Source organism: Varroa destructor, unplaced genomic scaffold, assembly GCF_002443255.2.
Source record: "Varroa destructor unplaced genomic scaffold, Vdes_3.0 BEIS01000003.1, whole genome shotgun sequence".
Classification (NCBI taxonomy): Eukaryota; Metazoa; Arthropoda; class Arachnida; order Mesostigmata; family Varroidae; genus Varroa; species Varroa destructor.
This window is the reverse complement of record NW_019211456.1, coordinates 52,450,435-52,466,748: the sequence shown is the minus strand read 5'-3', so window position 1 is coordinate 52,466,748 and position 16,314 is coordinate 52,450,435. Positions and strand designations below refer to the sequence as shown.

General features: G+C 42.0%; 1 protein-coding gene across 7 annotated transcripts in view; it reads right to left on the bottom strand.

Moving 5' to 3' along the window:
* The window catches only part of gukh (NHS actin remodeling regulator GUK-holder), a 162,527-nt gene extending 149,162 nt beyond the window's left edge, over positions 1-13,365 (bottom strand). For 4 of the 7 annotated variants that reach the window (XM_086982476.1, XM_086982478.1, XM_086982475.1 and 1 more), the window contains exon 1: positions 12,425-13,365. In XM_086982476.1, coding sequence (XP_086838602.1) covers positions 12,425-12,701 — 277 coding nt within the window. In that variant the 5' untranslated portion in view covers positions 12,702-13,365. The remainder of the gene's footprint in view (positions 1-12,424) is intronic. The other 3 variants (XM_086982479.1, XM_086982480.1, XM_022798622.2) reach the window with 2 other exon arrangements.
* Between the last annotated feature and the right edge of the window lie 2,949 nt (positions 13,366-16,314).

The window sequence follows — 16,314 nt, the reverse complement described above, 5'->3', positions numbered from 1 at the left end:
AAATATACATTCTGTAATAGTTCATATTAGCTCTGTCGTATGCATTTGTATATTATTATGAGTGAATAGAAGATGATGCAATAGGAATAGAACTTAATTAGTATCCATGCTTTGAACTAAATAGTCTTACTCAAAAACTCATAAGGTATATAGCGATATATAATGGGCTCGAATAGAGCTTCTCATCTCTCTCAGTAATCACAGCTATGGGCTATTGCATGGAAGAAGTCTCATTCGTTTGGACGACCGACCGTTGAGAAGAAACAATAGAACCATATAGCCCACATTCTTCTTTAAATCCCCCCGATGTCAGGTTCGAAGACAAAAAATCGGTTTTTATATTTCTCGTCGTCACACAAAGATTCCCCTACCAGAAACGCTATGGCCCTTTTTGGGATGATGTTTCAAGGCAGACTGAAACCAGACGCAGCCTAACTGCCTGAAGCGTTCCGCTGGTCTATCATTCAAAGTAAAAACTGTCCCAAAGAGCTTTCGATGCTCGACTGCTCTGAGCGTCGAGCCAATATATAAGGAATTGAAACACTATGCATAAAATTTGAGTTTGCTTGAAATGGCACGTCAGTATATAATTAGCTTTGAAATTATTATGTATTCTCTGCGACAGTCCTTTTTGAGAGGGTAACCGAACCAGTCGCGTACGTTACGGACGGGAGTACGCCAAGGACCTTCCACGGAAAATAGTATTTTCTGTCATGATTAAAAAAGTGTTCAAAAGCTTCTAGTGCTCTCAGACATTCCGCAGTGCTCTCATATCTGTTGCTCTAACAGTCCGGTTACATTTTCGCGGAACGGAAGCACAAATGTTATCTACTTATCGCAGCCATATATAAACACTCTTTGCGATCATTTTGACTGCAGCGCTCATTAAAAACAAAAGCAAAAAGCTGTGCTTTTAGATAGACCGCTAATTCGCCTCACATCTGTATGGTTAATGCTAGGTAATTAAGGTAATAATAGCAATTGTAGTAATAAGAATTCAGTTTCTACACTTAACAGAAGTCTTTATTGTTATAAAGGAAGATAATTAGGCGCTAATCAGCAAGCGACAAACTGACATGATAATCATGTATAATCTATGCAGTTCCACGCTTGCGATAACGGACCACGTACTTTTTCTGGCCTTAACTCGCCTAATGGACATGCATCTAGCCCGTCCTTGATTCTGAATCATCTTTATCTTTGACTCGAGACCAGGCGGTGTGGAGCGTTCGCCGGTGTTCAAAATGACGTAAAATCAGTAGGTGTATTTGCCCGCTTATCTATCTGTGTCGGCCTGTTTATTAGGGTAAAAAAATTAGGCTTGACGCGAGAAGGACGACATGAATTTTTTTCAGTTTGTTGCTTTATTGACCCCTGACTTATCCGCTATTCGATCAGTATGTATACTCAAAGCTTCGTGTATATGTAAGGAGAGTACAATGACCCAGAGCAAATAAACGTGTCGCGAACAAGATGAACCACGGTTCGGTCAGCTGGAAAAGAACGTCGAATACAAAGTACACTGATTGAAATCGACTCTTTCGTCAGCTAAACGACCCGATGGGACTGTCGTCAACTGAGTACGCCAGAATAAATCTTGCGGTTTGCCTCATCACGATCTTCTACACGCAGTAGCTCTACTACAGTGACATTTATGAGAATTACCATTACCTTAGTGATCTAATTATCTTTGCTCCGATAAAGCACCTAATCTGTTTCCTGCAAAGTGAACGGAATATTAGTGCAGTGGGCCATCTTTGACGAAAACAAAACTCGTTTATTAGAACGCAAGCCTTCCATAAACGACTATACGAACAAGCTAATGGTTTCTTTATACAAATAAGTTGGCAACTCGTAAAAGACCTAAGCCTTACTGACATATCAAGGAGTACGAAATAAAATAATGAAAATTATTCTAGATAGCTTGCATGTAAGCCACGGCTCGCACGTGCAGATGTCCTCAACAGAAGCTGCAGGCATCCTTGGGGACCCATTCTGACCAAGATAGCACCGATAAACTACACGAAGATTTTTTCATCCATCATGAAATACTGCGATCAACTAATGGTAAGTACGTTTGCTGTCTCGTGTCAAGATGACCATTCTGTTATCAAAACGGAAGTTTCCCATCTTAGCATTTCAGTGAGTAGAAATGTAAAAGGTGACGCCGTTGTCGCTTTCTTTAAAGCTTAAAGTTAAAGTGTGGACATCGTAACTTCAAAATTGTTTTCTCGACGTTCAGGCTTTTCGATCTAAAGAGATAGCGTCTTAAAACCGTCACGAAATCCTAGCCGGCCCATGGGAATAAAGAGATCAAAAAGAGGATTCACTCACAAGCGTGTACATATTAGCTGGTACTTCGTTTAGCATTCATCACAAGAGGCAAAAAGTTCCGCAATCATATTTGGTAGACAATATTAACTTAAAAGGCTTACGACAAATACACGTATCTTTGACGACCAGGGAAATGTGGCTCCCATATTTTTTCTTGCTAACTAGGCCTAATGAATCGGTAATAAATAATTTCAAATTTACTCTTGTTATCCGTACAAGTCGTATAGCACGTGTCATTGGCGGCAACGACCACGGTTTCTTTCCGCCAAAGCCCTGGCTATGGCCTCAACAGTAATGCAGTACGTCATCTATGCATTACTGAATAGTGCAATGCCGTTCCTTATCAGTACATAGTATTATAGATTAATAAATATAAAGGGGCAACAATTTAGCAAGTTACTAGCGATTTGACTCTGTAATACAGATCGTATTAGAATTAAAGAAAAAAAAAAAAAAAGGAATCGGTAACCTATTGTAGAATAGGATTTCTAGAAAACGTTCAAACACCCATTGAAATCTCCATAGCAGATTTATACGTATGAGTTATGTTGGTCATTCTAAAAGTCCGCTGAGGCGTTATGACGTAGAGTCCAGCACTCATGCTATACGTACGTTTATCATATACAGCTTTGCCAGTTAGCTTGAATGATAGCGATATGAAGCCAGTAAGATCTTCCTTTCTCGGTGTCCATGTATTCAATATACTAGATAATTTCGTATATATATGTTTATTATCATTACTATCCTGGCCGAATTCTTCATCCAGATTCGTAATAGTCATTGGCGGGTGATGCCTAGATGACTGCTCGCCAGCCAGTCGACCGGCCGGCCGGCCGGCCGGCAAAAGCGTTCATTGTTCGAAATCGTCGCTGCAAATCCGGTGCCCTAATGATAATAGCAAGCCATCCGTCTGTCGTTAGCTCTGCGTCGGTCAGTTCAGCTTCGTATCTGTTCGCGTGTGCGTGAAGCCAAAGCGTCACCGGACGACAACGGCCACTACGGCCGAAACGAACAAATCAGCGAAGCGCGTCAGGCCCCTAGATAGGAGAACCGAAGAAAAATCACAGACCACTGATTGGACCTGACGCTACCAAAATGGACGTTCTGAATGAACTCAATCGGTACCTATGGCCCCCCTCCGTTCGACTGACGTTTTGTCGTCAACGCATTTGCGAGCAATGACCGACACTACTGATAGTACTAGAAAAAGATATTTCGTTATAAGCTGTGTATTTTGCAATATAAAAATAATGCTTGATACCACATGTACAGGGAACACTGATTGCGGCATGATAGATTCATGTGTACACCTTTAAGAGGAAAAATATTTGATATATAGGGACTTAGCGATCTAGCTCTATGAGCTTATACACGCTGCGTCACAGAAACGTTATACTCGAATGATAATGTAGCATGAACATATATAAAAAGGACACAGTTTACTAGAATCTGTATAATATATTTCCAGCGTATATACTACATATAGCATCAGATATTCGCTAAGGAACTCTGCTAAGCGACTGTAAGCCGTTCCCTCGATTTTAAATTGCGTAAAAGCTCAATTCTATAAGTGGCTGATATTTTGGTATATATTTCAACACACGGCAGTGTCGCGTATTAAAATAGCAGCAAAGCAACGGACCTAACTAGCGAATAGCTACCGAGAGAGCCGAGCGATGTTTACAATTATCCATACACATACTATAAATGACGGGGGCATAATTTCGCTGGAATTGAAAATCTGAGAACTGCTTTGTTTAATTTCTTCCCAAATACATTTGCCAAACAATATAAATGGTACTTCGAACCTGTCGGAGCCTACTTCACAGTACGTGCCCTATTCTCACGGAATATCGCTACATTATTTCAATACAAACTAGTCTAACGAGCCTACCTAAATCGACTGCGTTGCAGCGCAGGCAGCAGTCTGTAGAAGTTCTGGAAATAACGTTTATCCAGTAAGCCTCATAAGTAAACCCTCTACGGCCTTAAGCCTTAATTACGAAGCCTACAGAGTGCCGATACGTTTTAAGCAGTAGAAAAAATATAGTGAAGGGTGAAATGAATACAATTTTACACGGTAAATCTGGATTCGACTTTTCAGCCCGATACCTTTCTTATAGCAGACGCCCACTACATAAACCGACCAACTATATTTAGTGGAAATTGAGCGGACTGGATATTTCTGCCAATTGACGGAAACAGCATCAGTAACAGCAGCGACCTTGGGTCGTCGAAGAATTGGTTCGTTCCGTGGATCAGCGAATGGCCGCTTACCGTGTCATAGAGTGCCATACCGTTAACGATGGCTATTGGTTTCTCATGCGAGGCTGTTATTTTTATACTGACAACAGCCCGGTGCAATATCATGACCACGATAACTATAACTAGCGTCACCAGCAGCCCTATAGCTCCGATGGCTAGAGCAAACGGTGCCGCCTAGGAACAGCAGAAGACCCAGGCAACGACTTATGGACAGTCTGATTTGGCCCTGACAAGGAAGAAGCAGGCGGACAAAGGAGACACCGTCAGCGCGGATTGTCTCCTCGGGCGTAGTTTAGGCCCATATTGGATGACATCTTTACGAGTTCGTGTATCCTCTATCGGCAACAAAAGAATCTCCGTGGTCGGGGAACACCGTACGGAGCTCGATGGATGCCGGCAAGCGCTGACAGCCAACGCTCAATTGCTACCGCCACCACTGTTAAAATCATCAACATCAGCCTAGACCTGCTTTTTCCTCTTTTCTGCCAACTATAGTTTCACCAACTCACTTATACATTAGCTTTCGTATGCATTTTGCTAACCTGAAAAATGTGTTGCACATGCGTATAAGCCCTCAAACACTATCAAAAGCACTTTAATGGCTTTTCATTAAAGCGACGATAGCGCTTTCAGTCGAAAAAAAATTCAGTCGAAAAAAAAAAAAAAAACCCACGTAACGTATGGTGCTAGAGCAAGCCTGGACCTGGAATAAAGTGATCACAGATATATAACAGATCTACTAAACTTTTAGCGAAAATTTGTTACACGGAGCTAATATTATCAACTACATCCTACGTAGATTGAAGTATGCATGACCAGCCGATTTGCGCCGTATCGCTTAGTGATACTTAGAACAAACCTATTTAGCACAGCCGCTTTCACAAAACGTTTGAGTAATACGTTCCCATACACAACGATCTGTAGTGTCTCTAGTTACGTGCGCAGACTTATACACTTATGTGGCGAACCGAAGGTACAGAACATATACATACACATCTGTGACGTACGGACCCACGTTTACCAAAGCCTGGGGTACGTTGTAGATGACTACATTATAATACAGAATCATTATCTAGAATACCCCTAAGTAGTAAGCTGTTTTGATGAATTTTAGTATCATATATTTTCTAATAGGTCCACATTTAATGGGCCAAGCACATTAGACAGAGCTTGTTCGGCGTTGTCATTAATTTTCCACTTTTATGAATCCTACCCCTGTCCCACTCAGCATTCACAACTGATTCCCTACGGAATCCATTTGGTGTGTTCCGCCTTGCAAATTACGTTTACCTAGTAGAATGTGTGCAGTAATTTAGTCCTGTTGGGGAAGTTTATCTCGAGGTCACCGATATTTCTAGCTCGTCAGTTTCTGCGAACGTTGCACGCCGAAAATTTCTCCAGCGTTTTCGAGCAAGTTACTTTTCGGGCGGTAATTTTCGCCAGCAAGAAACGATTTTTTCCCTTTGGATTCGGAAAGAACGATAGGGATAAACTTAGATAGCTAAATAATAGAGTGCCATATAGGCCCCATAAGCAGCATCGGTAGGTTTCTGCTCTTCTTTTTTCTCCCCGCTCGTTCAAGTTGATGACATAAAGTGTCAGTCCACAAAAGAGGCGACCAAACGACAGTGCAGGCGTGTTGTAAAAGTAACGAGCGTTAAGATCCAGCGATTCCAGCAAGCAAACAAGAACGCGACAACGAACACCTCGAAAATGGCAGCTGCGGCACGATCGCCGACGCCGCCGCGGCCGCTTCCGCCAGTGACGTTGACGCAATGGCACCGACAGTAGGCCATCATCAGCAGTCACGTCGGCGCAGCAAATACGTCCGTTCGAGTTTGAAGTGACGTTGCTACGACCTGACACGTTAGGGCAACCGAATATGAACAGAAATTTGCCGAAAGCCAATAGAGAGCCTTGCTTCGACCACAGCTCAACGCTTGAAGGACGTTGGTGTGTAGCTACAGTATGAGTGCCCAACAGAAAAACCTGTTGCCTAACCATGACGAAACGGCCAAACAAGTATCTTGCCGTTGATGACGGATCCAGCGGGCAATGCGCCACAATTGAAACAATGAGATGATTATCATATGGTTAATTGTATTGCTTTTGTCTGGATGATAAACGAGTAACAAGCACGACGAACAGCCATTACACAACTGAGCCACATTGGAATAGTTGTAATGGTCACACGGTGACGATGACTGTGACAGGTAGTGAGTGAAGCGTGTTAATCTAGCAGTAGCGGCTACCTTAACTGTTTCAGCTTTATTATTCGCGTTAAAAGTAAACAAAGTGAATTCCAGAAGTAAGTCGGTTAACGTCAAACGATGTTGCTTAAAAGATACAGCATCGGGCCGCGTTGCGCTGCTATCCTCCAGCTTTCTGTTCTTCCTTTAATGGGAAAGAACGTGAACGCCTTCTATCAGCTAACAGCAGAACAAGTACAGCCAATGCTGTCTCAGCTTTACTTTGGGATTAACGTTTTCGTCGTGTTGGTTGTATCAATCGACGGGAACCAGCTGCTAAGACCCTGCCGCTTTACCCTAAGTCTCGTAACTCATTCGGCCCGTCCGTATAGGCCTGTGTCAGCTGATACTGCTGATGTCGCTCTCCACGCGTTTAGCCCAACACCGCCGGCGTCATCGGCGACGGCGTTCTTGTTGTTGTTGGACGCTTCAAAGGTGTTCGACCCGTCAGCCGTTCAGTTAAACAGCGATTCGACCGATCATACTTGCTTTAGAATGAACGCAGTGGGCAAACGGCGAATAAATGGACCAGTTCAACGTTCCGTAGAGAACAAGGAACAGAGGTTTTTCTCTATGGGATGACGAAACAGTGCACGAGATTCTGAGCGAGGGAGAATGCGCCAGCGAACGAGGGGCGATGCCCGCCAGGCGCCCGCTCTGGTCGCCCACTAGACAATAACTGCAACTTTACCGATAGCCATATATATATGCGTGTCAGAAATAGCTTTGCTACTGCTCATTGAGCTTGTGCTTGGCCTGCACAGACAGGCACAAACATAAACGTTATTGTGCTTCTTCTTCTTCTTCTTCTCTGTATTTGTTTCGGCTACCGCTTTTCACAGTGACTACATACAAATATGAGAAGTAGCCAGCGCGAAAACGATAAACTGTGAACTGCCCTTCTGTTACCTTTCTGGACAGCACCAATAGTCAGATGGCTGATTACTTGAACCGCACTGTTGAACGATGAGACGTTTAGGGAACTTCTATCGGGTGCTACTGTCATTTGGAAAATCTTAGTGGTTAAACACAATTTCGTCCATTAAACGTGCTACGACGCATGATAAAATCGAGCATTTCTATCGCTTGCGGACAAGGCAGGCCAAACAATGGTTTCAGCTGTGGTCCAATTTTGCCACCAGCGAACGTATTTCATTGCCTTTTTGGTTTAGCCATTTGCTCGTTACTACAAATGAAACCGATAAGAGACCTGTGGATTCTACCTTGTTAGCAGTAATGGTTCAGGGCGTCCAAACATAGTGAGGCAGGCAGATAACAGACAGACTGACCTCACCTCATAGGCACAAATACAGATTCGTCGCGTACCCCGTCCTATCAGGAAATTTTTTTCCAGGGTCCCATTGCGGCCACAACGAGCTTTAAAGGTGGAAATCTAACAGACGGCCTGGTTAAAAAAAAAAAAAAAAACAGATCAGCCGGTAGAGTTGGACGTTCTATCTGTGGTACAGTTGATTCCTATAGACCATAACCGTTGTCACGCAAAACATTACCGCATGATTATCAGCTTCGTCTAATAACTTAGATCAGTTTTGTCACGGTGATTACTTTCGGTGATAGCTATTTACAAAGGTGAGGTAATGTTAGATATCCTATTTTTCCTATTTATACCTACTATAGAACCATAATACAAACATAATGTTGTGTTTACTCTTTTATAAGTAACAACTAATGTGAAATACAACTAAGATAATGGTCCTTTTTTTTGAACTACGAAATCTTTGACCCAAAACAATGCAGGTCACTTCGCCTCCAGCTGTTTCTTCTATAAGTAAATAAATAACTTCTATGAGTTTATTTAACAATGAACTTTACTTGTCTTAGCCAGTAGTAACGAAAGTATTAAGACGTTAGTTGTCGAAATTTACCTGGTAGTTAAATAGCGGTTGTCAACAGAGTCGGTGTATAAAATAGTTTATCTGTTTCGTGATATCATTACTAAAACTAACACGCAAACAGATGATGCAAAACACAGATATTCTTGAAAAAATCACTTAAGAATAGCAAGTAAGTAAGTAAGTTTCATCCGAGTCTCAATCTCCCATGTAGATTTATTTAAGTATAGATGATAAAAGAGAACAGGCTGCTGCAGCTGGAATCGGATCGTGAGCTCTTTCGTAATGTAAAAATTCAGCTTTTTCAGCTATAGGCCGTTGTACCATCGCCGTTCACTTTTAGCTTTGGCAAGCCAATCATACGACTTTGTAATCAACAATAGGTACTAGAATTATTGAGATATTGATTTTTTCGTTAGGATGTACTTAGATTCAGCACGCACTCAAAACGTTTCACCCATGACTCTTCTCTTCATAAGTCCGCTAATATTTTATATCAGAAAATACTTATACAAGCGGCTTTATAGTTAGAAACGTCGAAAAATTTTAGCTCGACAAAGGCGCTCATTGCAATAACAAATATTATAGAACGACTACATAATATTTTTTAGCCTGTTTCACGAAGCGTAAGTCGGACGTCTAAAGTTCTAGTGAGAAAAACGACTCAGCAAGGAAACAACTGACGTAGGACCATCTTACCAAGTGGCCAAAGTGGGCAAAAGAGGCTATTGAAAAGCCCTCACATGGATGCTATTCGATAGTGAAACTTTAATAATCCTTAAACCGCATTGGATTTATAACGGATAGAGCAGCTGGAAACGTATCAACAAAAACGTAACGTGCATATCAGATACAAGATCAATATATGGCGATCTTCATAACACTTCAGTATAAGTAATGCATAAACTTAATTACAGTTAGACTTGAACTTCAATGAGTCTGATTCAAGACAATTACGCAGACTCACCCTCCACTGTTGGCCTATATATTCTAATACGTTTCTACCTCGTTGTAGTATTGCCATTAGGACAGGCTATAATAGGTTTAATTTCTCCGCATTTTGAGCAAGATGCACTGAAATAAACAGTGTGTTTCCCTAAACCAGGGTCAGTGCAGCTAAGTAGTTCTATTTTTACGACTAGCACCATTAGGACGACGAGGTAACAAAGGGAACGCCAACAATAATGAGATTTGATCGACATCACGAAGTGGCACCGAAACACGTCGACGTCATAACCCGAAAGACTTGTCTGAACGCAGTGGCACATCAGATGGTCACCGACATCGGAATAGCAGCTGCATATTTCTCTCAGGTCTCCACACTCCTCCGGCTTCCAACACCTTCGATCTTTCCCCTTGATGTTGCAAAGTTCGCGTCGTCCGCTCCATTCGGTTCAGTCTATCAGAACGACCCAATCCTCTACCTGGTCCATTTTCTACGGTGCCGCCATTGACAAGATGCTTACCGGCGAAACCATTGCGATCTCCGGCCGTAGCGGCCGGCCAGCCAGTCAGTTATTTTCGTTCAATGTTCGTATCTGGCAATCGCTCCGTCGGTCGGTCGATCCATTGTAAACTCGCTGCTCATCGTTTGTTGGCGAATTCGTTCATGCCAGACTACAAAGGCCTCACCACCACATAAACGCAGGCTGGGCTAAAGTAATCCGAAGTCGATGTTTTCGCCGTTGAAGATTGAGGAGGGAAAGGAAGGCGGGTCGGCAGAGAACTTCTACTGACCCTGAGGCTAGCGGCCGTAAGAAAGCAGCCGCAACGAGCCCAGCGCGTGCGCAAGCAACAACATTCAGCCGCTTAGCAGTTGCGGGACAACCACAAGGGCATCGCAATATACAACTTTATAGGGCAAAACAACGGCGGCGCAACTGTTGATTGACCATAATGAAGTATCACTGCTTCGAAACAGATATGCTGCCGCCATCAGCTATAAGCACTATTAAAATGCCAAGAGACAAATATATGCCTATATATATTGTAGTATATACGCCACTTCTTTCTAACAAGACCGAACTGTGGCGTGTACTGAGAGCGGCATTGGGCCGCTATTCCATATGCTGACTATGACCTTCGACGTCAAAAAACCGCTGCCAACATCTAAAACTGTTTTAAATATATATGTATACAAAGGTAAGAAAAGAGAGCTTGGAGGCGAGGACCTTTTTGTGTCGAAACGATTCTACCAAGGGCTTCTCATATAATATCTAATATGGCAGGAGCTAGCGTTTGTGCGAACGAAAGCAGAGTTCGATGTCAATAGAGTCAAAGAAATGGCTGGTACAGAAGGGGGCGCAAACGATAAACATTGCGAATGATGATGAAACTTCAGGTTCATTTCAGCTCTCTCTCTCTATATATATATATATACATATATGGTGCGACCAACTACAGCCGTTGAGCTTAGGACAAGAGCGCAGGCATTTTAGGTACTATTCTTTTTCGTTCTGCAATTTCTGGCAGCGTCTGCTCAACTGAACATTGCCGTAGTTAATGACAGCTAAGTGTGCCTCGAGCGTGGCGACCTCACTGGCAAACCTCGTGAAGGAGCCTTTTGCTGCTACTGGTCATCAACTGGCCTAAATGAGACCGAATGTTTTTGAAATATGTTTTCGAGACGATAGGAGCACACGTAGATGGCACGAAGAATTAATTACCCGCCAATAGTTCAGCGGGTGGTTTCGTTCTGAAACTGGCTTCTAAATTAATTTAATAGAACTCCAGCAAGATATCTGCGTAGCATACGTGCCAGCGTTCTCTTATATTGGACAACAATAGTCCGCGACAAAAACACTTAACAATAATTCAAATAAATAATAGGCAATTCAGGTTTCTCAACTTCAGTTAATGCTACAAACATCAACGTGGATGGGCTATTACGCGTGACTACGTATTAAACAAATCAGTTACAATGTCCATAGAAAACAAGGCAAATACGTTAGGTGAATATTTAGAACTACTACCAACGCCTTAGCACGTTCATCCATGATGTCCTACCACACAGTCGCAAGATACTTTGTTTTTTGATATTCACTCTACTGATTTTAACTGGCATCAGTCCTTCGAAGTACCCTTCAATTTCGTAGGCCGTAGGAACAACATGGCTCTTTCTTCGGTAGTTTCATATTTGTACTATTTTCTGTTTGCCATTCGATATAGCTAGACAAACCTATAGCATCAAGCTTAGCACTGTTCTGAAAGCCCACCTTTCTACGTAATGCGTACCATTATGAAAAAGTTTTTGTAAGTTCTTTATTATTATTATTATCACTTTATCGCACCTTCGCCTTTACCTGATCCAACTTCCTACAGCCATATTCACAACAACAACACAATCGTGTTTTGCGTGGACATGATCAAACGCGGGATCATTTGCACTACATGATGGACGCGCAATATAACGCCAAGATGGAAATCTAAAACAGCCACTGCAGACCATGACATGGCTTTTGAAATGTCTGTTACTCTTACTGCTATTATAATGTGACACTTTATAAAGTATTCAGCAGTTACGATGGTAACATTGGGTTTGTCTGGTGCTCTTAAAAATAAAGGCCTTCACGCTGTAAAATCCACCTTCATAGACGAATCTTTGAACGTCGAACTTCATGGTATTATGCCACATATGAGAGTTGGTAGATGGGTGTCTGTGTGAAAGATTATTCTATCTGCGTTAGTTCTTTTAGACTCAAACTTTTGCCAGCAGACACTTACGGACTGAAACTTTCTTGGCGTCAAGTTTCCCGACGACGTCGGCAAGCGTCTGCGTCCTCGCGGCAATTCGCTCACTTCGTTCGACCAATCGACCACTTTCCGTCGCCAGTTCCTCGAAGACGACGTCGGCAATTCTCACAAGATCAGCCAGTTGCCGAAGAGCTGCAACAAGGGTAAGATTTGCCGTACATTCGAGATCATCCGTGACCCCTTTATCCGGCGGAATCGCCCGCCGAGACAAATACACAGGATCAACACTCCACTTGGGAAATGGCATTTTTCTTCTTGCTGTCGCTAATGTACCGTCTACCGCTTTCTACCTCGAGACCGCTGTCCTTCAGCGTCTCGTGGCAGAAGCAGCAGGTACGCGTTGAAGATGCGCCGTCGCCCTACCCCCAACCGTGTAATCCGAGTCACTGATTAACTGCCGAACCACGTAATAACGTCCGTATCATATTTGCGTTACAACGATCTCGGCAGCCGGCCTGGTGATCATAAAAAAATGCAGAGTATAGCACGAATCTCAAGCACGTACATACGCAAACACGTTGAGAAATCCAAAAGTACGAGATTCACAACATCTTCCCGTCGACAACAAAACATAGGGTGGCGAAAACTGACCAGCAGAACGAAAATGAGGAATTAAGGCGTCTCAAAAACGGTAGGGGAATTAGGTATAAGCTCCTGTAAGATACTGTTGACGGTCACTGATTAACTATAAATCATTGAATAGGCCATTTTGAGGTATCCCTGTTCACATCGGTTGATTAAACACTGCACATTAACAGCAAAAACCTTGTCGCAGCTGCATATAGTTGTCACTGAGAAACACAACTTCCAAACAAATTCTATTATGTGCATTTGTTTTCTTTTGTAGCGCTGGTCTACAAAGTGGGCCTTAAATTCGAATAAACAAGCGTTCTCCCGTCGACACCGAGAGCCGCATCTGCTGCGCGCTGTGTTCATAGTCTGCGCGCCTCAAACTTCTCACCCTCGTCCTATCGACCCTTTCCAGCAACACTCGCCTGACAACTTTCCTCTGCTGAATTCGTCGAGGGTGGAGCGATACGTACGCGTTGACGTCATTCTAAGCGCATTTTACGCTGTTCTACGTCACGAACAAATTCCTCAATAACCGTGACAACATTCTGTAATGTATAGAATACCCTTGGAACAACTGCAACAATAGAAGACGACAAAGGGTCGTGTTAACAGAATTCGTTTGACTCATAGGCACTTCACAGATCTGAAATACTTGTCTCTACAAGTATTCCTATTAGATTCTTATTAGAAGTATGATGAGATATTTGTGAGTTAGGTGTTTCTCCTAATTTTACGCACAATTATCAGAGCCGTAAGCTGACCATTATTATTGCATTGAATGAGCATAGTTTCCTTTTCGTTAGCTTGCAGGTTGTTTATGAGTGTCGTATGAAATTATAAGAAATGTTCAAAACTAAACCTTGCGCAATCAATTGTAGTCGTTATTACAAACATTGTTTTTCTTTTACCAGATACGTATTTACTGAAATGGTTGTTTAAGCATAATTTTATACGGTCCAAAAGGAATCTAGATTTTTTTTGTCGTCTACAGAGGACACGTATGGTGCGTAGGAAGTATGAGTTGCCATTGGAGGTGGGTCCATGCCAATAAAGGTAGAGGCTGAATCGTTAAACCGTTTTCATCTCAAAAAAATACATATATAATAAGAAATGCTTTATTGGGGATCCATTAAGTGGTGAATGAATTAAGTATGAAAGGCAACAACACTCGCCAAAGTGTTTTTGAATTTCTACCTTTTTTTTTGACGAAGATCGTTTGTTCTCTGGATTAAGTTGGTGTTTACATGCGTATGCATGAAATTTACCAAATTTTGCAGGGCCACTGTAGCTTCTTTCAATTCTGCCATGCAGAAAAGCAATCCAAACTTATGTAACAAAATCACTTGCTTCAAATTCGTTTATTTTATCCGGTGCTCAACTTTTATGTTTAAGATTAACACCATCGGCCTTGCAACGTAACTTGTCCAACTGGTGACTGCTCTCTTCTACAGTCGTATCAACAAACGTCTTCTGTGGTTATATAATGCAACTTTTTCATTTAGATTACTTTCATTTTGAAGCAGAACAGTGAACTACTTAGTTATGCTTTTTGCTTTTGGATATGATCATTGATTGGAGGCAAAGGAAAAAGAGAAAGGCAAATAATGAAGCATTCTTGTAGACCTTTGCAGGAAGTTTTCTTTAGCTAGGTTAGTCTGAAAACAAGAACACACGTTTCTATGTAAAAGTGGCAGATCCTACTTGTAGCTAAAAAAAAAAAAAAGGAAGATGAAAGACGCATAGGCTTACTCTCATTAGCGGCCAAAGCCGCAATGCTATGAACAATATCAGTACGTGTTTAAAGGATATTGTACATATACATACATATATGCATGCATGCATGCATGATTGCCTTTCGAGACACATGGTGACGTCGTTAGTGGATCGGACGAGGTTGTAGACGACGTCTGCAACGGTGGCTACAGCTACACGACGGCTTATATGGTACATCTGCACCCGGAACTTGTTAGATGAAGTCGTTAGATGAACCCTTAATTTTTTTTACACCAATTGGCCGAATTTATGACTATAACCGAGATTCATTAGGTCCATTACGATGTTCGTTCCGTTCACATTTCTGAATTTTAATTGGGGCAGAAAATGGGTCGAGTACTACTTTTTAAAGGAAGAACGAGTGATTTCTATTTTTAGCTATATTGGATTTCATTTTCACTGGGTGTCATTCAATTAAGACAGTGCAACCAATATAAAAATCGTTACAAAGGGAGAACTGAGAATTATCACTGAACTGTTAGCTCGAAAAGATTGTTCGGTGGGGCTACGCATTGATCGACAAGGATTTATCACTTTACATAAGCGCGTGTAGATGCTTTATAATATTAAAATACTAATATAAGTTATTGAGTACAAGCGGTTGAGTTGCTATGGGTTTTGGCATAGAGCTTCGAAAGTAAACTGACTATGGAAGCTCAGATGCGTTTTACCCGAACCAGAGCGGATCGGAACTATTCCCAATGAGTCATAGCTCCGGAATCCCTCAGATCCGGTACTGCACGAGGATCATTGTTGAACTTACGGTTAAGTCGTTACCGTTACTCTCCTTCTTAACCTACTATACAATATTATTCGTTTGCGTTACACTTTATAATGGGTATCAGGGCATTTTTCTGAATATTCCTTATAGTTCATTAGTTCATGATATGCTTGATAATTTTTTCAAATCGCACTCGAGTATGGGGTGGCACGTCAAATTCGGGTATTTCTTCTAAAGTTAAATTCATGGTTTTCGCCTCCAAACGTTGTGCTGTGAGACTCGTTCACAGACGACAATGGTTGCGGCCACTTTCAAATTTGTCAAAATCTGAGACAGATATGATAACTAATCGATCGCATCAAGCCATTAAGTTATCCAAACACGATACATCCGTCAACCGCGACGCAACATTATCGATGAAGTTATATTGGCCTTATAATCAAGATCAAAACAGTGGAGTACATACGCGTTTATTTACCCAAGTGCGACGAGAACTGACTGGGTTTACCTAGAGTGTCCATGGTACCGGTTCTCACAGCACCGCTATTGTCGAAAAATTAATCTCGCCAAAACCAATCGTTTGCAACAACTCTGACTAGACAGACAGCTTGCCATAATGTGGAGATCCTAAGATGGTCATGTGTCTTTTTTTGATTGCTAAGCCAAAAGGAAAATCAGCATGTCAATAACGGGGCGTCAAGCGACGCAATGTTTTACGAAAGCGTCACGCTGTTGAATTACAGAGACTGGCACGTTAACTTTCTAGCTAGAAAGAAACTATGAAAAGCCTCTC